This window comes from Vulpes lagopus, chromosome 6 (assembly GCF_018345385.1).
Source record: "Vulpes lagopus strain Blue_001 chromosome 6, ASM1834538v1, whole genome shotgun sequence".
In the NCBI taxonomy this organism is placed as follows: Eukaryota; Metazoa; Chordata; class Mammalia; order Carnivora; family Canidae; genus Vulpes; species Vulpes lagopus.
The window spans coordinates 20,002,023-20,025,636 of NC_054829.1; the positions used below are offsets into that span (position 1 = coordinate 20,002,023).

General features: G+C 37.9%; 1 protein-coding gene across 4 annotated transcripts in view; it reads right to left on the reverse strand.

The window, feature by feature from the left end:
- TSHR (thyroid stimulating hormone receptor) overlaps positions 1-23,614 on the reverse strand; it is a 151,899-nt gene that overhangs the window by 41,981 nt on the left and 86,304 nt on the right. For 2 of the 4 annotated variants that reach the window (XM_041757663.1, XM_041757661.1), the window contains 3 exons: positions 6,622-6,696; positions 3,938-4,012; positions 2,373-2,450 (listed from right to left, as the gene is read on the reverse strand). In XM_041757663.1, coding sequence (XP_041613597.1) covers positions 2,373-2,450; positions 3,938-4,012; positions 6,622-6,696 — 228 coding nt within the window. The remainder of the gene's footprint in view (positions 1-2,372; positions 2,451-3,937; positions 4,013-6,621; positions 6,697-23,614) is intronic. The other 2 variants (XM_041757665.1, XM_041757664.1) reach the window with 1 other exon arrangement.

Genomic DNA, 23,614 nt, shown 5'->3' on the forward strand with positions numbered 1-23,614 from the left:
AGCTCTAGCCATGGAAGCTCTGTCTCCACAAGGATGCATGGGAGTTATTGGCATGTGATAAGAGAAGGCAGCCATGACCCCAGTCAAGTACAACTAGTAGCAATTGTAGGGGAACTCTGAAAATGACTCTGCCCACCACCTATCAACTCCGGTGACATATTAGGAAGCTTACAAGAGACTCTAAATTTGGAATTAGACATGGCTCTGTTGCTTCACAGTATATGGATCCTGAGAATTTCCTAACCTCTCTTGTTCCTGGTTTTCTTATCTGTAAGGATTGATAATAATACCTAATCAAAAAGTTGCTGGGAGGATCAAATAGCTGTATATTTATGAGTGTGGGGCACTTATAAGAGGACCACATTAAAGGAATACCCTGAAAAATTGGATTTATCCTCCACTGTTGTGAAGAATTGGGAGTAATCTTTGTTGTTATTTTTGATTTGTTTTAAATAATAATCACACAATGAGTTTAATTCCAGCTACTAATATGTCCTGGGTTAGGACTGCAGGACACAGGGGTGCTAGGCACAGAGGCTGAAGAGAGTTCTGAGAGATAAGTTATTTTTTTTTCTGAACTAGAGTTCTTTTATGTATGTGTGAGAATTATATACTTGGGATTCCTATTTTTCTAAACTTTGTTAAGAGTCCTAGACAATGAAAATACTCTTTGTTGGAATTACATTTCAGAGATTAAATAAAAGTCTTTTTGGGAAAATTGGCCTTGGAAAGGAAAAATGAGGAAGGAAGAAAAAATAGTGAAGAAGAAGAAGAAAAAAAAGGATTGCAAACTTTGATTGGAACTCTATCCTACCAGGAATGTGTATACAAATTTGCTGTTGGACGCATAGCCTCTCATGCAGTTTTTTTGAGCATGAACTTCAAAAAAGCAAGGACTTTCAGAAATGTAAAAATAATCATCTGAAAAGATAATGGGCAACCAATGCCATCCGCAACTTTTGATTTCAGAAAGCATAAGATTCCCTCATTCAGATGTTTTTTAAATGCCTACTGTACCTTGTGCTCAGTGGACAAGGAGCTGCTTTCACTTGAGAGGGCTGCTGGGGATGGGTTTTTAGAAAAAAAATGCTGAAAGGTGAAGGTAACCTTTGGTAAAAAAAATTGAGAAAGGAGTTGACACATAATAAATGGTTAAGTGTCACAATGGAAACCTTTACAAAGGAGGCAAATAGCCTTCAGGTTTGGGACTGAGCACACAAAGACTCCAGGTTTTTGGGGTGTTGTCAAATGAAATGGTGGCCGAAAAGAATCTCTCATCTTTTCAAAAGACCTCTCCTCATGTTTCAAGGAGAGAGATGAACTGAAATGCTCCACTGCTGGTAGAGGCTCAGAGGTTGAGGCAGCTTCATTGGGCTTAGATTGATAGAATGGCTTGGAAGTAGCCCCACACTAAGAGTTGTGGGGATGCTTGGATCAATTTTCCTGGGGGATAATCCAATCAAGTTTGTATATGATAAAGAACCCCTGGACTGTAGTGTGACCAGATCAAGGGAACTGGGTAACAATCCAGGCAAAGAAGCTAACCAGGCCTGAGCTTGGGCAGCGGTACTGAAGCTAGAGAGAAAGGATCCTTTGGACAACTCTAGTTTGTGGCTAATTTGATGAGAGAGGGGAGTTCTCTATCAGTTTGGGGAATTAACTTATCTTTTATACATCTACTAGACTTCTTTATTAGAACATTTTGTAATTTTCTCTGATAAACACCACCTTTTGAACATCTAAAGAGCAGGACCCACTTGAACTCTGAAAAATAATAATGTAGAGAAACACTCTTTTCTATTCAATATGACTTTGTAGGAACTTCATAATAGTTGTGTGTGAGTGCAAAGAGCATACGAAGCTCTTGGTTGCACCACTTTCTTATTCAGTGACCTTGGATAAGTCACTTTAATGTGTTCTAACCCCCCGTTCTTCCCCTATACAATGGAGATATACTAGAATACTGTATTTTACAAGGTCTGCAGGTCAAATCTGGTCCACTACTTGTTTTTATAAATTAAATTCTATTGGAAAGACAGGCTCACTAGTATATGTACTGTGTATGGCTGCCCTTTCCCACTATGGGAGAGGTAACCAGTTGCCACAAAGGTCATGTGGTCGGTAAGACCTAACAGTCTTCTCTAGATAAAGTGTGCCTACCACTTATATAAGGGAATACCTGTCTTATTACTTAAACCATTTTATCATTTATTTGAGTATCATACCATAAGGCAATGCTCTTATTTAGCTATGTGAAACCTTTAGTTAGATCATTAAGCACATGCTTGATGTTTCTTGGAGGGGCTGTAAGATATGACAATGGTCCAAATATCAATTCAGTTGTTAGCCGGAGTGGGAGTGGCAATACTCACAGTGTCAGGGTTTCATTGCACAGCCCCTGGAAAGCATTGGCAGGGATGGAAGCCATGTAAGGGTTGTCTGTGATTTCACTACAAGAGAGGGACAAAAACACTTGGTGAAAAAAATGCTTTCCTTTTGGTGCTGGGCTGACTCTTGCTCCACCTATGCACTCAAATAAAGAACTTGATGCAATTTAGTTTAATCTTGTTCATTTTTAAGTTTCGCTGACCCTTCTTAGCTGCTGGTGGCTCAGAGGGTTCAGTGAGCTAGTGAGAGCTGTCCCAGAGGGACACGCACTCACAGCTCCACAAATGTGCAGTAAGTAATTGGGCTTTTGATGTGGGCTGAAGTCCCTAACTAAATCCTCTTTGCAAGGGGAGCAGATGGGCCTTGAAGACTTCTTGTAAATCTGTGACAGATACTTTGTCCTTAGCAACTAGGATTTTCTAAGTGTTTGAAATCTCTAAAAAGGGTTGGTAGAGTGGGATCAGTGGATTTCTTTCTACGAGTGTTACTGAAGTGTCCTCTACTTGTAAAACACTGCCAGGCAGATGCTCCTGGAAAACATTTCTGTGCCAATCTAGTTGCTAGAAATCTGCCTACATTTTGAACTGAGTTCTTCTGCAGCAAAGAAGCATGGTCAATTTTTTTTTCTGGCAAAATTCTGAGAATTCAGATCCTATCACTCCACATTTTTGTTGACTTGGTAGTGCAAACTTAAAGACTTAACTATGTATAAATCCTTTTATCTTTATATAATTATGTAAGACACTTGACTGTGCCACAGGTTTTGGAAAAGAGCACATGGCCACCAATCAGAAGCCACAGGAAGTGGTTTGAACACCACTAGTCACTGCTCCATGAGACTCTGCTCACAAAATCACTTTAATTTCCTATTCCTCCATTTCTTCATTTGTAGAATGGAAAAAACCTATAACTTCTTTTATGCCTTAAAGGCGGTTGAAGAGTAGCAAACATGATAATGCTATGGGAAAGTATTTGAAAAGCTATTAAACATCATGTGGAAAATAAAGTATCATCATTATCATCAAATTTTCCTTCTATTTAATCACTCCCATTAGCAAACAAACATGCCATAATTTGTCCCATCAGACAACAACAACAACAAACAAAAAGAAACCTTTGTTCCTGATCTAGTATCCTGAACTACTGAGATATTGTCTGCTCTATTTCAATAGTAAAACCTTTTTATTTATTTATTTATTTATTTATTTATTTATTTATTCCCACTCCAGTAAAACCTTTTAAAAGAGTTTGTAATGATCACTCTCTCGAGGTCTTCCCTTCTGATTCTTCTTGAGCCAACTCCAACCAGACCTCACCCTAGAGCTCCATTGGAACTGCTCTTGTCAGAATCACCAGAGCTCCATATTACTAAACTCAATGGTCATTTCCCAGTCTCTGCCTTACTTCATCCACCAGTGAATTTGTCACAGCTGATCACTGCTTCCCCTAGAGACAGTTGCTTCACTTGGTTTCAACCAACCCCCATGGCTGCACCCTTCTTCTCGTCAGTGACAAAATACTGCCAAATATTGCATGTGTGCATACTTACAGTATAAAGAATACATCAGTGGAATAAACTTTGGTCACATCAGGGAATACTCCAAGTCCAGTGTTGAAAATGCCACTAAAGTGCATGAAAAAGAAGAGGGAACAGAAATAAGGTAAGAAAATCAACACATAGGAAGTAAAATAACTTAATAGCTGAAAGCATTGGTTCTGAAGTCACCCTAGAGTCAAATCCTAACTCCTTCATTTGAGTGACCATGGGCAAGTTCTAACCCTTGGATGAAATGTTACTCCCTGAAGATACAGCAATCTGATTCCATCCACCAGTGTCAATACATTTTTTTCTCTTTAGAAAAAATGAGGATTGTTTCAACCAAGCAGGCATCCTATAAATAGGAATTCAGGTTTCTTTCCATGTGTGCATGTGTGTGTGTGATATTTCCCTGTTTTAACTGGAGGACATTCCAGGCTGCAGTGGAATAAGGAGAGGATAGGCCAGAAAGACAATATAATACCCAACTCCAAGCCAGGCTTCCTCTTTCAAACTTCACGCTATATTGTGTTCATTATTTTGCCAAGAATTATTTTCCCATGGCAGTCACCTGGGAGTAAGATGGCAGCAGTACCATTTAGGAAATATGTCTAGACAAGGAATAAAATCAATCAAAGACAATGTATTCACTTTCCAAAGTTTGTGTCATCAGGGCAAAAATGTCAAGACTAAAAGTACATAAAACAGTATGAATACAGCGACTCTCAGGCTCCTGGCATAGGGTGAGATTTAGCCAATAGCAGTAAAGCTTTAAAGAAAGTCTCCCAGCTAGTTCCATTGATAGACCTTCTTAGGCAAATTCTGACCTGACTCCTTTTAGAGGGGGGAAGGCATAAGATTTAAAGAGAAAACAGGAGCCAGAGATCTGTCACAAAAAGCAAATGGGATATTCCAGATAGCAAAGGAAAGAGCTGAGATTCCATGAAGAGTATCTGAAGAAAAGTAAACAGTGAACAAACTAGTCAACTGTAAGAGAGGTTCATGTGGAAATGTGTATGTGCCCAGGGGTAGAAGTCTTGGGGTTAAGTGGGGACCATATACTGGGGCTGAAAATCCCAGATTAGGGACCAGGACCTCTCTTTTCTTCAAAACCCCAAAAAAGTCCATCTCCTTTCTGATGTGTACTCTAATTAACTCTACCCTCAAATAATGTATGTACCTCTTATTTATCACTTACCATTATTCTCCAGTAGAAAAGGAAATTTTTGATTTTATATATAGTATCTTCTGAACTAGATTTTAAGCTTCTTGAAGGTAAGAACAATGTTTTATTATCTTACAGGTTCCCTACAGAGCCCCGCAGATATTAAAGGAACATCATATCAACTAATTATTGATTGATTGAAACTCAAAGTCCACACAAGAGTGATTGCCTTGTCTCATAAGTTTTTTTTATTTCCTAGATACCCCTCCAGCCACATTTCCCATCATTATCCTCTTCTATGCTCCCTGCATCTCCCACTCCCACTTCTTCAATACTGGACTATTTTTAGGGCTCCAAATGAGCCTTATGGTTCTACACCTTTGTGCCTTTATTTTGCTATTCCATCCACCTGTATTTTTCTTCTTCCCCTGCCCCTGTCTTTCCCTGGATAACTTCTATTCATCCTTAAAGACTTAATTCATAAGATATATATGGATATACACTTTTATTTAAAAGCCCTAGATGGAAACAAATATCTTAATAATGATTATTTCTGGGTATTGGGATTAAGGTTGATTTTAATTTTTTCCTCTCATAATGTTTTTGTGTTCTGATCTTTTACAATGCATGTGAGCAAGAAAGAAGGGAAGAAGGGACAGATTCTTCCAGTTGGTGTCTAGAGGACCTAAGGCCATACATACACATCCACTGGACACATTTTTACTGAGCACCTACTCTGTGCCAGGCAGTAAAGGCACAGAAGAAAGCAAAAGTGCTGTGGTCTCTGCTCTCAGGAAGTTTGTAGTTAGCTCTCAAGGTGTCCAAAGCAAAGCAATAATAGTGTTGTCCCTTCAATTTTTGTCCCTCAAACCTCCAAGAGTTTGAGTTTTGCCCTTTGTGGCCTTTTTTCTGTGTAATGGTCACTTTAATATTGCTGTGATACCTATTTCCTAATTAAATTGAGCAATGGACCTTCAAGAGTTTTTTGTTTTATTTTGTTCTGTTACATTCCATTTATTTTATTTTATTTTATTTTTTTTTATTTTTTATTTATTTATGATAGTCACAGAGAGAGAGAGAGAGGCAGAGACACAGGCGGAGGGAGAAGCAGGCTCCATGCACCGGGAGCCTGATGTGGGATTCGATCCTGGGTCTCCAGGATCACGCCCTGGGCCAAAGGCAGGCGCCAAACCGCTGCGCCACCCAGGGATCCCTGTTACATTCCATTTAAAGACTGTACGTATCATGGTATTTTCTCCCTTGTTTCCCTTGGATCAAGCCTTTGGTCCTAGCATTATGCGCTGACTTTTAAGTAAGTTTTACAAATGTGGATCATTTCACTCTATACCTTGTCTGATGGGGAAGTGTGGGGAGTAAGTCACAGGATAAATCACATCCTATACCATATACCACTAAAATGATCCTGGCCCACATCATCCTAGGTTGACTCCTGGCAAGCAACAGCATTATAATTCTCTTAAAAAAACCAAACAACCCAACAAGGTAGGATGGGATAGGAGTTAATACTTACAGGAACTTCAGGAGTGGGAGCTCTTTTAGGGCGTCAGGGTCTATGGATGTTAAGCTTCTGGTATTCCGAATCTCTCTGTAAGAGTTACAGGAAACACCATACACCATGGATGTATTCACCATAATACATCCATTTCTATTCTTCTCAAAGTTAAAATATGAATCAGGTTTAACAAATGTTCATGAGAAGAAGTCACATTTATGTGGTGCCCTACGGAGTGTTTCTACTGGGAATCAGTCCCATCAGCAAGCTCTTCCTGGCTCCTTCCAGGGACACACTGGCTATTCAGCCCTCCCCATCACTGACCTAGTTCCAGTCCATTTGAATTATGGGTGATCTTTCTCTTAATTGTAGTCTCACAACCTTCCCTCCGACCAACTTTTTATATTTAAACAGAAAAAAAAAAACCCTCCAATGGTTTGTTAAGAACAAATATCTTTATTATTAATAGGATGGATCCTCCCCTGGAGTGGGAAGCTGAGCAGACTAAATGATGGATGATAGCAAGGCAGTAGAGTGGTAAGCTTCCTCTGCCGCTTGCTATTTTGGAGGTAGTGGATGTAGAGAGTCTTAACAGTTCACTTGAGTTTATTTTCTATACCAGTAACTTAAGACTTTAGCGCATGTGATGTGACAGCATGTATGTCTGCAACTTACATACTAGATTTATATACATCCCAATCAAAATGCATAGTTAGCATTAGTGAAGTTCATGACTGTTAGAAATAGGTCCTTATTAGTAAAATTGAATGTATTCAACACTATGTAGATTGGTTGAAAGAATTTAAAGGCACTCCCTATGCTTATATAAGGAGGACAGAAGAACCCAGTAAGACTTGTATCCTTTCCCCTTATGGATGGCACCTAAAGCTAAAGGAATCTGCATCTACTCACTGATAGTAACAACTAGAAGACTTAGGATCTGGCTGGAGGTTTTTTTTTTTTTTTTTTTTTTTTTTTTTAACAAATTTATTTATTTGAGAGAGAGAGAGAGAGAGAGAGAGAGAGAGAGAGAGAGAAAGATGGAGGGTGCGCACGAACAGGGGGAGTAGCAGAGGGAGAGGGAGAAGCAGATTTCCCTCTAAGCAGGGAGCCTCAGGCTGGGCTCAATCCCAGGACGCTTGGATCATGACCTGAGCCAAAGGCAGATGCTTAAAGCCAGTGAAGCCACCCAGACACCTCTGGCCCTGGACTTTTAAAAACGGTTTTACTGGAGGAGAGCTTTCATAAAATTCATGTATTGCAGTTATAGAATTAGGTAATTTCTAGCAAATTTATAGAACTGTGCAGCCATCATCACAACCCAGTCTTTGAACATTTCTATCAAATGACAAAAGTAACCCATTTGCAGTTAATTCCCACCCCTCCCCCATGCCTAGGAACCATGGATCTGCTTTCTACCTCTGAATTTGCCCTATCTGGACATTTCATATAACTGAAACTGCATCTTCTTTATCTGACTTCTTTCACTTAGTGTGATGTCTGTGTAGTTCATACACCTTCATAGAATCCCTCACTTCAAAATCAAGATCGTACATGGAAAGAACCACTTTAAAGTAGATTTAAAATTCTGTCCTAAAATAAATAAATAAATAAAATAAAATAAAATAAAATAAAATTCTGTCCTAGTTTGAAATGAAAAACCCTGTTTTTCGGGAGCTCTGTGTGTCCTGGGTAAACTGGGATTGTTGGCTACTTTATTGCACAGTCCCTTAGCTGTTCTCGCCTTGTCCTGCTAAGATACTTTCAGATGCTGTTGAGTTGAGGTCTTCTCTCTCTGCATGGTGAGCAATAAACTCATCACTAGAGCTATCCATGTGGGGAGAAGGGTTTGGGCTGCTGTCAATCAAATATAAACTAGTTAGGAGAGTTTGGAAACTGAGTGTGGTTTGTGGTCTGGCAAACTGCTCCATGAGAGACTATTGTTGAACGAGCCAGACTTGAGTGAGTGGCTCAAGAGACTGTCACAGTGAAAGGCAGCCAGCTGAAGCAGCTTTAGAGGTAGCGAAAGAGAGAAGTGAGCAACTGCTGTGGGTTCCAGCTAGTTCAACTAGGCTGCAACCTACGGGTGGCTCTCAGAGCAGAAAGAGGAGGCTGTGAAGAGAGGGGAGACGCAAAAGGGGTGGTTTCTTAGGGGAAATATAACATAGACAAGAGTTACCACAAGAAAATATCAAGGAAAAGAAGCTGCTTTCGGAGTTAAGAAGACAGTCAGCTGCTCATGCTCCCGAGTGACTTAAAAAAAAAATCTGTGCTGAGATAAAGATAAATACTGTATGACCTCACTTACATGTGGAATCTAAAAAAGCCAAACTCAGAGAAATAGAGAGTATTGTGATGGTTACCAGGGGCTGGAGGAGGGTGGTGGTGGTGGTGGATGGGAAAGTACTGATCAAAGGGTACATCTATTTATAAGATTTACAAATTCTGGGGATCTAATACACAGCATGGTGATTATAGCTACTAATATAATAATGATACTGTGTTACACACTTGAAAGTTGCTAAGAGAGATCTTCAGTGTCCTCACCACAAAAAAAGAAATGTGATTATGAAAAAAAAAAAAAAGAAAAAAAGAAATGTGATTATGTGACAGGATGGAAGTGTAGTTAACGTTACAGTGGTAATCATTTTGCAGTAATATAAGTGTATCAAATCACCACATGTACACCTTAACTTTACCCAGTGTTATGTGTCAATTAGATCTTAAAACTAGAACAATATAATCTCTGCCGAAGCACAGAAGGGCGGCGGGGGTGGGGTGGGGGGGTGAGGGGGAGGCATGAACTGCCAGCTTAGCTAAATGGAGACAGATGTCAGAAGTGAAGGCAGCTGGTATAACCTTTTCAAAGATGGGAAGCAATTGCAGCCCAAGAGTGCAGGAGGCTATGTTGCCAGGAAGCTAGGAACACCAGGAACACCTCTATAATTCCAGCACGGCAGGCTGGAATAAAGCCATCCCCCCAGAGTGAGTCTGGACAAGAGCCGAGGATGGCAGCGTCCCTGGATCAGCAGCCAGGGTGCCCGAGTGACTGCATGGAGAAGCACTGACCTGCGCACCTGTCACTCCACCAGTACTGTCCCATGAGCAAGAAATAACCTTCAGTTACCTTAGGGCTGTTACAGAATTTTATTTTTGTCTATTTCTTACGGTTGTTAAACTACCCAAACTAATACATAAACAACAATAAAGTTCTTAAAATATAGAGCACAGTGTGAGTTGTGGTCATCTCTGGTAGATGGGTTTGGGAGCTAGGAATGCATAATTTTCATTTTTTATTATATATATATATTTTAAAAAGATTATTTATTAGAAAGAGGAGTATGAGGGGAGGGGCATGAGAGGAGTAGGGAGGGAGAGGGACAGAGAGAGAAGAGGGAGTCTGACTCCCCTCTGAGGTTGGAGCCTGAGATCCCTACTCTGAGGGGAAACCAAGAGTCAGAGGTCAGAGGCTCAACCAACTGACCAACCCAGGCACCCTTATTTTATCTTGTTTAAAATTAAAAAAAAAAAAAAAGGAATAAAAGGCATACAAAAATTCCTCAAAAAAACCCCAAAGGAATATATATTCTATATAATAATATATATATAATTATAATAATGCAGCACCAGATAGTCTGCTTAAATCTTCAAATATGATCTTTTCTGGAGTAGAGAGACCTAGCTGTGTCAGAGAAATATTTGAGGATCTTCAAGCTTATTGATTAGAGAAGCCCAGCCTTGGAGATGAAAGGGTAACCAGGGACTGGGTATACTTATCACTCAGGATGGTTCTACCAGCAAGGAGGTAAGAGAACTGACTTAAGTGAAATAGGGAATAATCATCCTCATTTTGCAGACAAAACAACGAGGACACATTTAGCAAGGGTAAATGACTCATCTTCTATTACATAGAAGCAATCCTGGGCCTTAACCTAGGACTTCTAACTCCAAATGCTGTCTTTTTTATTGTCTTTTTTTTTAAGTGGTGTTTAAAGGAGATCATCCACCAGAACTAAAGGGAAATTTAAATAGTTATTATTGGTTAATTTCCCTTCTTTGGATTTCAAATAAAATGAATATTTAAATGACAAGAGTAACAGTGGCTCTAAGTGCAATGTTTTCACAAACTAGCAGATCACTAATTTAGCACACATTACGTTCATTTTTTTTAAATTTTTTTTAAAATTTTTATTTATTTATGATAGTCACAGAGAGAGAGAGAGAGAGAGAGAGGCAGAGACATAGGCAGAGGGAGAAGCAGGCTCCATGCACCGGGAGCCTGATGTGGGATTGGATCCCGGGTCTCCAGGATCGCGCCCTGGGCCAAAGGCAGGCGCCAAACCACTGCGCCACCCAGGGATCCCCACATTACGTTCATTTAATCATATGATTAGATTCTGGTCTTTTCCTTCTTCTGAGAAACATTTGTTAATTCTTGATAAAAGCAAAGAACAGAGAAATTGTCTTGTTCAAAGCAGTTCACCTTGTGGTAGACACTTAGCACACTAACTTGCACCCCAAAGAGTATGGGAAATCATCAAAGTGACACAAGAGTCCCCAGGTTGGGGAGAGGGGCAAAAGGAAGAGAAATGAAGGCTTAAATCCTTTGGCTAAAAAGAATTTTCCAACTTATTTCCTTCCATTATCTCGGGACCCCCTTCCCCCTCAATCATTCAACTGGCACTAGATTGTGGAACTATGATCCTCAGCCTTCAAGATATTTGCCTACACCCTCAACACCCCCAGTTCATTAGGAGAAAGCAAGCCAAGCTGGGAAACAAATTGAGAGCAAAAATGAAGCTAACTTGGTTTTTTACCTGCAAAGATGGGGCCACAGGAGATGAGAAGGCTGCAGCTTGCATGGGCAAGGACTCCTAATTGCAAGGATACCAAATGAGACATCTGAAGAGAAGAGAAGCTGCCCCAGCCGGCATAGTTGGAATTTTAAGAAACACAAATACTATAATGGGTAAGACTATGTTGTGTAAAACAAGAAACCGAATGTGAATAACAGCCAAAAACCTAGCTCTCAGCCAGCCCCCAGCTTCTTTTCAACTCTTCAATTTGATTTTCAATTTTTTTCTAGTCTGCTTTTAAGTGTGAATAGTTAAAAAAAAAGGGGGGGGGGAAAGGGAGGTAGGCCACTCTGTCTAGTCAAAGACAGACTAGGTCTGCTAGCTCTAGTGGGCTAGTGAGGAGAGATTCATTAAAACTAAAGGAATACTTATTAGACATTTATTATGTGCAACATTACTGTGTGTTCTGGGAGGTAGAAGTAGCAACTAATTATTTAACGACTTTATTTTTTTTTTTAAGATTTTATTTATTCATGAGAGACACACACACAGAAGCAGAGAGAGAAGCAGGCTCCATGCAGGGAGCCCAACATGGGACTCAGTCCAGGGTCCCCAGGATCAAGCCCTGGGCTGAAGGTGGCACTAAACCGCTGAGCCACCCGGGCTGCCCTATTTAATGACTTTTATAAAAAGGTACAGCTATGTGTTAGCAAAGCCATAATTTTGTTACCTTAAATACCTTAAATGCTACACAATACTGAGGTGAAAACTGGCACTAAGAATTAGGTAAATTAATTTTAAGGTAACATTTTCTGATTGGCTCTTATCACATAAAGTCATCATGTAGTATTTTTACATCAAGATTTAATTTTAAGATTGTGTATATGGAAGGAACCCTTAATTTTTAAAAAGTTTATTTCATTTGACTCTAAAGATAATACATATACATTGTAAAAAGTTTTAAACACATTCACAACAAAAAGATTTAAAACCTCTCTCATCATTTTGGGATACAAAGAAAATCAGTTTTCTTTTTTTCTGTCTTTAAGTATGTTTTATGTTTTTAAAACAGCATTATGTCAAAAGTATTTCCTCTGGGATTAAACAGTCAATTACAACAGATTTCTAATGGTTGCTCAGTATTTCATATTAAACCCTTCTCCTAGCTAAGCATTTGAGTAGTTTCCAAATTTTTGCTGTTATAAATTAACTCTGAGACAAGTGGCTTTTATGTAAATTCCATCTCACTCTATTTTCTTAGGGAAAATGTATAGAATTGGAATTACTCACTTAAAAAGTATAAAGTCTGTCAAAGCTCTTGGTGTATACTAGATCCTTAGCTTCTAAAGTCCTGATTTTTAGACTTACAGTAACTTTTCAGTAATAGTCTATAAATTCAGAGAAAAAGTTATTTCCAATTATCAAGACTTTTCAATGAGAGAAATCTTTATTCTACTTTGGTAATTATCAGTGAAGTATTTCACCACTAGCACTCTGTAATTAAGGGGAAAATAATCTATAACTGAAAGGTGATATTCATGATATTGATGCATCTTTTAATTTATTGAGGAATTAAATAATAGATGTTAATCAAAGAGAGTTTGTATCTTTAGAGTTTTAAAGCAGATTGAAGAAAATGTAGGTTTACTACCAGGCTTTCTACTTGAAATAGGACATTAAAGAAGTGATTTTCCAAATTGCCTGGAAGATGCATACAGCTAATTGCATGATTATCTAATGATCAGACTAAGACTGGTACTCTTGAAACCCCCAATAAATCCACTTGACTCAATTTAATGAAGCAGTGAATAGTAAATCTTATTACACTGCCATAAATCACACTTTTTATTTACCTAGTTAGAGAATTTTTATTTACTTATGATTTTTAAAAAGTCCACATGAAAGTAAAAACATCTTTCTGACGGTAGCATTTTCTTTATTTCTGTTTTTAATTGAAGAGATACTGTGGTTTTGTGTTAGTTTTGAAGGCAGACACTCTTACTGTCAAATTCTGACTCAGAAAATTTTTAGCAGAGTAAATTTGGGCAAGAACCCTGTAAGGTATGTGTTACCATCTTCATTTTATATAGTGGAAACTGAGACTTAGTGAGATTAAGTAGGCTAAGATATGTGAAGCACTTTTAGCAGAGTTCTTGCCCATAAAAAGTATTTAGTAATTGGTAGCTGCTATTAGGAGTAACAATGACAACAATCCATGTGCTATTGGCTTCTTTATAGAAAAGATAAAATAGAAGATGGAAGTGGCCAGTGTTTCATCATTTTACTGGTGTAAGTCTTTACCAAATATATATTTAGGGGGGCACCTGGATGGCGAAGTTGGTTGAATGTCTGACTCTTGGTTTCAGCTCAGGTTGTGACAGGGTTGTGAGGTGCAGTCCTGAATGGTTATTCATGTTTAGTGTGGAGTCAGCTTGAGATTCTCATTCCCGCTCCCTCTGCCCATCCTGCTCATGTTCTCTCCCTTTTTCTCTCTCTCAAATGAATAAATGAATCTTTGAAAAACAAAGTATATTTTTGGGGCCAGACTATATCCCAGCTGAAGTTTAAAACCCAGGAGAACTGATTTGTGTCCACTTAAGACTCTCAATACCTTGTAAAGAAACCTGCCATTCTTGGAACTTTCTCTTACAAATCCTCAATGCCTTTTATTCATTGTTAACTGAGATATAATTGCTACCTCTTCTGGATATCTGTTCTTGTATAATAAATCACCCCAAACTAAGTGGCTAAAATAACCATTTTATTATATAGCTCACAATTTTGTGGATTAGGATTTTAGGGAGTGGTAAACTGGGCTTTTTTCCTGCTTCATGTGGCATCCACTGGGATCACTGGTTGTTTTTTAGCTGGTATCTGGGTCAATATAGACAGTCTAAGATAGCTGTGCTTCTATGCCTGGCCCTTTGAAGGTGATTGTTACAAAGCTAGGCTTGGGGGCACCTGCATGGTACAGCTGGTTAAGTGATGACCTCTTGGTTTTGTCTCAGGTCTGATATCAGGGTCATGAGATTGAGCCCCATATAGGGCTCTATGCTCAGTGCAGTCTGCTTAAGTTTCTATCTTTAAAAAAGAAAAAGCTAAGCTCAGGTAGGCCCTTCTCTATCTTCTTATAATAATTCAGGGCCTTCCCATGTGGTCTCCCCTTCAGCAGAATTCTTACATAGTGACTTAAAACTCCAAGCATATAAAGCAAAAGCTGCCAGTTCTCTTAGAAACAGGGCCTAAAAATGCATATCGCTTCCACTGTAGTCCATTAAAATACTGGACAAACATTTCAAAATTTGAACAAAACCAGAAATTGATAGGCTCAGGAAGTCCAGAAAGCCCCAAGTAGATTAAATAGAAAGAAAATGTCGGGACACCTGGATGGCTCAGCGGTTTGGTGCCTGCCTTCAGCCCAGGGCATGATCCTGGAGACCCAGGATTGAGTCCCATGTTGGGCTCCCTGCATGGAGCCTGCTTCTCTCTCTCTGCTTCTCTCTCTGCCTGTGTCTCTGCCTCTCTTTCTGTATCTTTCATGAATAAATAAATAAAATCTAAAAAAAAAAAAAAAGGAAGAAAGAAAATGTCACCTAGGTATATTATTTTGAAAACCAAAGTCATAAAGTCTTAAAAGCAACCAGAGAAAAAGGACATGTTTCTGTGGGAGAACAATGATAAGAACAGGAATGACTCATCAGAAACAATGGAGGCCAGATGACATTGAAAGGTATCTTCCTTCAAAGGGCTGAAACAAACTGCCTTGCCAGAATTCCATACCCAGCTAAAATAATTTTCAAATATTAAGGGAAAATAAAATTATCTTCAAATAAAGAAAGCTGAGAAAATCTGTTGCCAGCAGAACCACACTAACATGCTAAAAGAAGTCCTTCAAGTTAAAGGAAATGATTGGATCTATGGAAGGAATTAAAACTGGAAACTTTAAATATGTGGGTATATATAAGAGACAAGCTTCTCTTTACTCAAATTCTTTGAAAGTCAGAACTTAAAAATTTTAGCAATGTACTCTGGTATTTATAACCTATATAGAAATTTAATGTCTGATAAAAAATACCACAAAATTTGGGAGGAGGTAAATGCTATAATAATTTAAAACATGGGTATTGGTATAATAAGCCTTCTTGGTAGACTATGATAAATGAAGGATGCATTTTATAATCCCTTGAATAACAACAAAAAATATTACAAAGAGTGAAAAAGTTAGAAGATAAAGTTGAATAAAATACTAAAAAACATAAGCAAAACCAACCTGATTAATCCAAAAGAAGACAAAGGAAGCAAAAGAGAACAAAGAAGACAAATAGAAAACAAATTAGAAGATGACAGATTTTGATCCAATTGTATCAATAATTGCAGTAAATGCAATGGAGTTACTCCAATTGAAAGGTAGAGATCATCAGATTGGATATAAAAGCAAGGTCCAATTACATAAAATATATATAAAGACCATAGAGTTATGGAACCCGTTTTTTTTCTTTTACTGTAAACTTACAGTAGCTACTTCAGAGAATTGGTGCAGATTGAGTAAATATGTGTTGAATGTTCAGCATAGTATTGGGACACAATAGGTTCTCAATTAAGGATAGCTGAACATATGTGAGTCCGTACACACATATACCAAATGTTCTATCAATCATATTTCTCATTAATTCAGACTGGCCTTCTAGTTCAATTCATTATTTTAAAGGAGCACTTTGAGAATATACCTAATTGTTCCATTTTGGGGCTTTGGTTTGATAGTTTCTTTGCAAGTAGGTGTGGGTGATTGGTACATATAGCATACTGCCTTGTGGAGACTATTATCATTACACATTTGTATTGTTATCACAAATTTTAAGTTTTATAGAGCAAAAATAAATGATTCAATGATAGATTCAGGTGAAGAATCTAATGTAGATGGGGGTGGAATCAAGGGTATGTATAAGTAATATTCAGGAAGAAAAAATAAATAATTATTACAGTTAGTAGGCAAAGAGAGAAATGAAAAAAAACTTTGCAGACACAGCCAAAAGCATTTGAAGGCCGTCAGGTGGGGAAGGTCTTGGATTGTTCAAGGAATTAAAGAATACAGGTGTGCAAGAATGGAGCAAGATGAAGAAGCAGAGGTGGGTGGGGTGGGGTGGGGTGCAGACGTAGTCTAGGGCATGGAAGTTTTCACTGAAACCCTTGGATTTATCCTAAGAGCAAAATCACTGGCTATTGTGCAGAAATGGATTAGAGGAAGTCTAAACTGGAAAGATGAGTTAAGCTATGAAATTACTGTACTTCAAGAAATTATGATGGCTTGTGCAGGGGTTGTGCAAATACAAAGTTTTTTGTATATTAGAGTAGTAGAATCAACAGGAAATGGTGAAGGATTAGTAGGGGGTGATAAGGAAAGAAGGTACAGTGATACTCTCAGGTATCTGCAATTTGCAGTAAGATAAATGGATGTGCCATGTACCAGCTCAGCAAATAGTGGAGGAGTGGTGGATTTCCTTTTGGAGCATTTAAGTAGTGAGATACGTGGGAGACATCTCAGAGGAGACATTAAGGAGACTGATAGGTAAATGGCCTAATGCAAAAAAGAGATGACTACACTAGGTATGTAAACTTGAGAATAGTTGGATAAGGTCACATGGGGAAGAATCACAGAGTAAGAGGAGAAGACACAGCCTTGGGCCATATGGAACCCCAATATTTAAAAGTGAGGAAGGAGAATGAGCCAGTGAAAGACCAGTATGATAGAGGATGACCAGGAGTGTGGAATCAGAGGCCAAAGGAAGAAGGTTCGGGCAAGAATAAAATGATCCAGTATTTTGAATCCTGTGTACAGTGGTATGACCACAGGGATGGTCATGTATGTGTACAGGAATGTGTATGTGTATGTGTATAGGAATGACCACAGTTTTAGCACAATGTTAAACATAACTGTACTTAACTAAATGAATACATAGCTCTTTATCTTTGAAAAGCCAGCTCTAGGTCACCAATGATTTTAGCGCATATTTTCTACCATCTCAATTCCTATCAGAGAGCACAATCTAAGCAAGAACTGGGGGATCCCTGGGTGGCGCAGCGGTTTGGCGCCTGCCTTTGGCCCAGGGCGCGATCCGGGAGACCCTGGATCGAATCCCACGTCGGGCTCCCGGTGCATGGAGCCTGCTTCTCCCTCTGCCTGTGTCTCTGCTTCTCTCTCTCTCTCTCTGTGACTATCATAAGTAAATAAAAATTAAAAAAAAAAATAAGCAAGAACTGGGAAGCCAGCTAATAGGAGAAGTACAGTGCATTAGCAGGAGAAGGTTGAAAAAGCAGTGAAGGGATGGTGAGAAGTGGGGATGATGAGCTACGACTCCTCCCGTGGCTCTAACTCAGCCTATTTACCAAATCATGTCACTGAAAAAGGGACAGGGAGAAGGAGAGCAGCTGAGGAAGGACATCCATGCAACAGAGTAACATGTTCTTGAACTACTAATGTTAGCACTGAGGCTTTTCAGTAAGTGCTAGCAATATGCAATGACATTGACCCTCAGCACACCTTAGTTCAGTATCTATTCTTGCAGCAAATCCAACCTGGTAAGGGACTCTGCTTCATAAATAAATCAGAGGGCTTTAGTTCTCTGCTGGGGAGTGCCAGGGAAGCTGGGCTGAAGATGAGTAGATGAGACAAACCATTCTATATTAACATTTGGTTTCATGCTTTCTATCTATTTCAATTCTTTGAGGGAAGGAGAGGAGAGGATTTTTTAGCTCTGTTTCTCTCATGCAAATAGCATAATGCTTTGTTTCTAGTCATTGCTTAACAAATGATTACAGAATAAAGATGTTAAGCATTTGTGTGGTAGGAATCCAAAAGTTTTTACTTACCTTTGTGCCAACTAAAACTATTTATAGGTAATAATGTAGAATATATATTAGGCAAATCTGAGAATGCAAGATGTATTCTTTTCTTTTCTTTTTTTTTTTTTTAAGATTTTATTTATTTATTCATGAGACAGAGAGAGAGAGAGAGAGAGAGAGAGGCAGAGACACAGGCAGAGAGAAGCAGCCTCCATACAGGGAGCCCGATGTGGGACTGGATCACTGCACTCCAGGGTCATACCCTGGCCAAAGGCAGAGGCTTAACTGCTGACCCACCCAGGGATCCTAAGAAATGCATTATTTTCCCATTTTCTAAGATAGCAGACTGAATACCTCATACATACATAAGAGAAATATCCTTTTAAAAATCCACTTCCAAATTCATCCTCTTTTTAGTATTTAATAGTTTTCTTTGACCTACGAAATAAACTCTTTTGCTCAGAGGGAGAAAATTGGTATATCTAAGAGAAATGTTAACAACTAGAATCTTTATGAGGAAAAGGCCATAATGATAACAAAACAGTTGATTTTAAGAGCTGCAGGGTGTATACAGAGGTTTGTTACAAGTTAGTTTCTTTGATTTTTTTGGAGAAAGGGGCAGAGAATCAAGATGATATAATAAATGAACATTATATTTGGAGTGTGAAGATTTGGTTTTGAATTTTTTTTTTAATTTTTATTTATTTATGATAGGAACACAGTGAGAGAGAGAGGCAGAGACACAGGCAGAGGGAGAAACAGGTTCCATGCACCGGAAGCCCAACGTGGAATTCGATCCCGGATCTCCAGGATCACGCCCTGGGCCAAAGGCAGGCACCAAACCGCTGCGCCACCCAGAGATCCCTGGTTTTGAATTTAAACTATTGACCTTACTGACCTAGATTCTCAATTCTCTTAGATATTGTTGTACTTTCTTTAGTTTCAACTTACAGCTCCTTTATAAATTTCTTGTGAAAGCTATATAAATAATTTATTTTTAGCCTTCATTTCTAACCTATGTCTTTTTAAAGCTATACACATTTTCTTCTACCTATGACTTTAACTACATCTCATGATTTTGATTTGTTATATTTTTATTCTCATTTAGTTAAAATTGTTTTCTAGCATCTATTGTGATTTCTTCTTCGACTTATCATTATTTAGAAGTGATTGTTTACTAGTCAAAGAACATACTTGATTTTAATTTTTGAAAACTATTGAGACTTACTTTTGTAGCCTTACCTATGTTCACTTTTGATAACTGTTCCATGTGTCCTTGAAAAGAATATGTACTCTGCAATTGTTGGATACAATATTTTATACAAGTCAATAAGGATAAGTTTGCAAGTTATGTTCTTCAAACCTTATTAATTTCTTATCAGCATTATTTACTTTTTGGTATGCATGTTCTATCAGATAAAGCTGTGTTGAAACAAATCCCCACTATGATGGTGGATTATCTATTTTTTCAGTTCTGTTAATTTCTGCTTTACATGCTTTGAAGCTATACTTCTACAGATAAAATTTAGAATCATTGTATCTTTCTGTAGTAATTCTTTTTATCATAATAAAATTTCCCCTTTTATATATAGTAAGACTTCATGGTTAATATACAGTGGTATACTTATATCCATTTTCTCTTGGTTATTGTTTGCATGTTAATATTTTTATCCATACACTTTCAGTCTTTCAATATTGTTGTTGTGCATAAAATATGTTCCTTATTAGCAACATACAGTTGAATTTTATTTTTATTAACCTATCTGGAAATCTTTGTATTGTAATCTGAATATTAAGTCCTTTTACATTTAATGCAGTTAATGTAAATACTTATTAAATACTTACTATTTGGGGTTAAATCTATTTGTTTCATAATTTCTTTATTCTAATTTTTTGCTCCTTTGGTATTAATCTTTTTTTATGAGAGAGAGAGAGAGAGAGAGAGAGAGATAGAGAGAGAAAGCATAAGTAGGGGAGAAGCAGAGGGAAAGCAGACTCCCCACTGAGTGTGGAGCCTGACACCCTGAGATCATGACCTGGGCCAATGTCGGATGCTTAACCCACTGAGCCACCCAGGTGCACCTTGTATTATTTAATTTTTATTCTATTCCTCATTACTAGTAGCTTGTTATCTATTCTTTTGCAATTATTTTAGTTGTTGCTTTATGGATTAAAACATGTATTCATTATTTATTAATACTGTTATCATTTCTCAGACAATGCAAGAACTTCAGAACACTCTAACACTATTTATAACCCTCCCATCCTGTGTTTATTTAGCATTGTGTATCTTAATTCTGTGGATATATGTAGTCCTTTCTTTGCATGGTTCCAATATGCATGATATTCGTTAACATTATTTAGTTCAATTGAAATAATAGCTGGTCCAGACAACATGGTTCAAATGTGGCTACTGTAATATATTAACTGTGAATAATTGCATAAAGTATAAACTTTGCTGCTAGCTCTTCAATGTGTGCATCACTATGTAAATAACAGATGCATATCATGATAGGTGACCAATTACACCACATCTTTCAGTCATTGGTGACTGATCACTGAGCATCTGTTATTCAGTTCATGCACAAACCGTAAAGCTGTTTGTGCAGCTGTATTGTTTCCTTGGCTTCCAGTGATAAACCCATATGACATTTTATAAAAGTAGATAATTAAAAGTGGGAACTGGCCAGCAGAAATGAAAGGGCAGCAAAGAAACAAAACGTGATAATGCTGGAAGTGAAATTTGACTTAAATGTAAATGGAGTCATAGGAGAAATAGCTGACCATGTGAGTGTTGATACTGCCACCATTTGAGAGACACTAGATATTCAGTCAAAGGAACTTAATGAAGGCAAATTACTGACATCAATGAGAAAAGTGGTGGCAAATAAAAGAATGAAGATGTCCCAAAAGAAATATATTTTCTGCTGGATAAACCATCAGCTATCACTCTTGTTGCTACTTCTTTGAAAGTTTGTATGTATTTCCCTCCTTTGGCTGCTTTTAATAAGTTTCACTTTGTCTTTTTTAAAAAAAAGATTGATTGATTGATCGATTGATTGATTTGAGAGAGAGAGAGAGAGAGAGAGTGCATGAGTGTGGAGAGGGGCAGCGGGAGAGAGTTAGAGGAAGCAGACTCCTCACTTAGCGGGAAGCCCAATGTGGGGCTTGATTTTAGGGTCCTGAGATCATGACCTGAGCCTAAACCAAGAGTTGGATCCTTAACTGACTATGCCACCCAGGTACCCCTTATCTTTGGTTTTTAATACCTTTCCCATGATGTCCCTTGATGGGGTTCTTTGTATTTATCCTATTGGAGTTTGTAGTATTTCTTATATATGCAATTTGATTCCCTTATGAGTTTTAGTAAATTATCTTCAAATACTGCTTCTATCATTCTTTCTCTCTTCTTCTTTTGAGACCCAATGATAGGGATGCTAGACTTTTTACTGTGCCATATATTTTAAAGATTTATTTATTTATTTGAGAGAGAGCAAGAGCATGCAAACATGCTGGTATGCAAGCATGGGGGCAGAGGGAGAGAATCTTAAGCAAAATCCCTGTTAAGCATGGTGTCCAATGTGGAGCTCAATCTCATGACCCATGAAGTCATGACCAGAGCTAAAACCAGGAGTCAGACACTCAACCAACTAAGCAACCCTAGAATCCCTACTGTGCCATATATTTTTAAATTTTCTTTTTTTCTCCATGCTTCAGGCTGGATATATTCTTCTGACTTATCTTCCAGATTACTAATTCTCTTTTGAGCTGTATCTAATCTGTTGTTAAACTCATTTGTTTAGACTTTATTTCAGTTACTGAATTCTTAAGTTCTTTTTTCTATTTGATCCTTTTTACAGTTTCCAATTCTATTTTGAAATTATCTTCTCTTTCAAATTTTGAATAAGGTAATTATAGTTATTTTAAAGTTTGTGCCTAATAATCCCAGCACTCCAGTATCCTAATATTTGAATCTCCTGTGACCATTTTCTGTTGTTGGTTTTCTTCTCTTGATTTTTTCCCATATATTCTTGTTTGTTTTGTTTTGTTTTGTTTGGTTTTGTTTTGTTTTGTATGTGTGGTTATTTTTTATTGATCCAAAGTGAGGCTTTAGTCTTCATGAGGGCTGATCTGTTTCCCATTATTCCATACTTCTGGGATGAAGCTCTGTAGGGATTCCAGCTAAAATCTTGGGGGTTTTGTTTACTAAGGCATTATCCTCCTTTACAAGCCCTGAAATCCAATTTTTGGTTTGCTAGTCCTATGAGATTGCCTAAACTTCCATTCCACCTGAGCCTCTCAGTTGTGGCTTACAGTTCACAGAATACCTCAAGAGGAAAACAAGCAAATGTTTTTGGGATTTGCTTCTGTCCCCTTAAATCCCCTTAAAACTCCTTAAAGATTTTTTTCTATCTAGCTTCTCTAGGTGCTTTCAGAATAATGATTGATCTGATGTAAGTTTGCCTACATAGCTAGAAGTAACATTCTGAACCTTAGTGGTCTTGAAAGCAGTATAATATAGTGCATAGGATAAGAATTTTCCAGTAAGACATTTATAGTGTAAAAATTCTGCTCTTCCCTCTTAGTAACCATGTGACTAAGGAAAACATATTTATCCTCTATGAGTTTACATTTTTCTTATATAAATAATGGAAAAAATAATCTCTACTTGATAGGGTTGATTTGAGCCTTAAATGAGGGTTACGCACAGAATATAAAATGTTTAGCATGATGTCTAGAACACAGTATTTCTTTTTAAATATTTATTTATCTGAGAGAGAGAGAGAGAGAGAGAGTAGGGGGAAGGGTAGAGGGACAGACTCTTTCAAGCAGACTCCTCACTGGGTGAAGACCCCCATGAGCCATGAGATCATGACTTGAGCTGAAAGATTCAGACACTTAACTGATTGAGCCACACAGGCACCCCTAGAATATATAAGTATACAGTAATAGGCATTTTTGTTTTTTAAAGAAAAAAGTTAATATTTCATAGAATTTCATAAAATTAGATGGCTGCTTAGGAGAATGCAATGTGATTATGTGCAACTTATAATTGATTGTAATGTATTAGAGAAAAAACCTGAATAATTATGAAGTACACTGCCTAGTATTAATGTGCTAGGCATGGGCTTACATGCTTATATCATTCAATATTTATACTAACCATATGAAGTTGCAACACTCTAATTACCCTTATTTTACAAATAAGGTATGTGAGACTAGAAAGATTACATGATTGTGCAAGGTTAGATAGTGAGTGGGCAGGGGAAGCCAGGGTTCAAACCTGATTCTAACCAACTCCAAGGCCAGAGTTCTTAATACTACTCCTGTTCTAATCTCATGAAGCTACAATTCTCTGAGGAAAAATGTTAGAT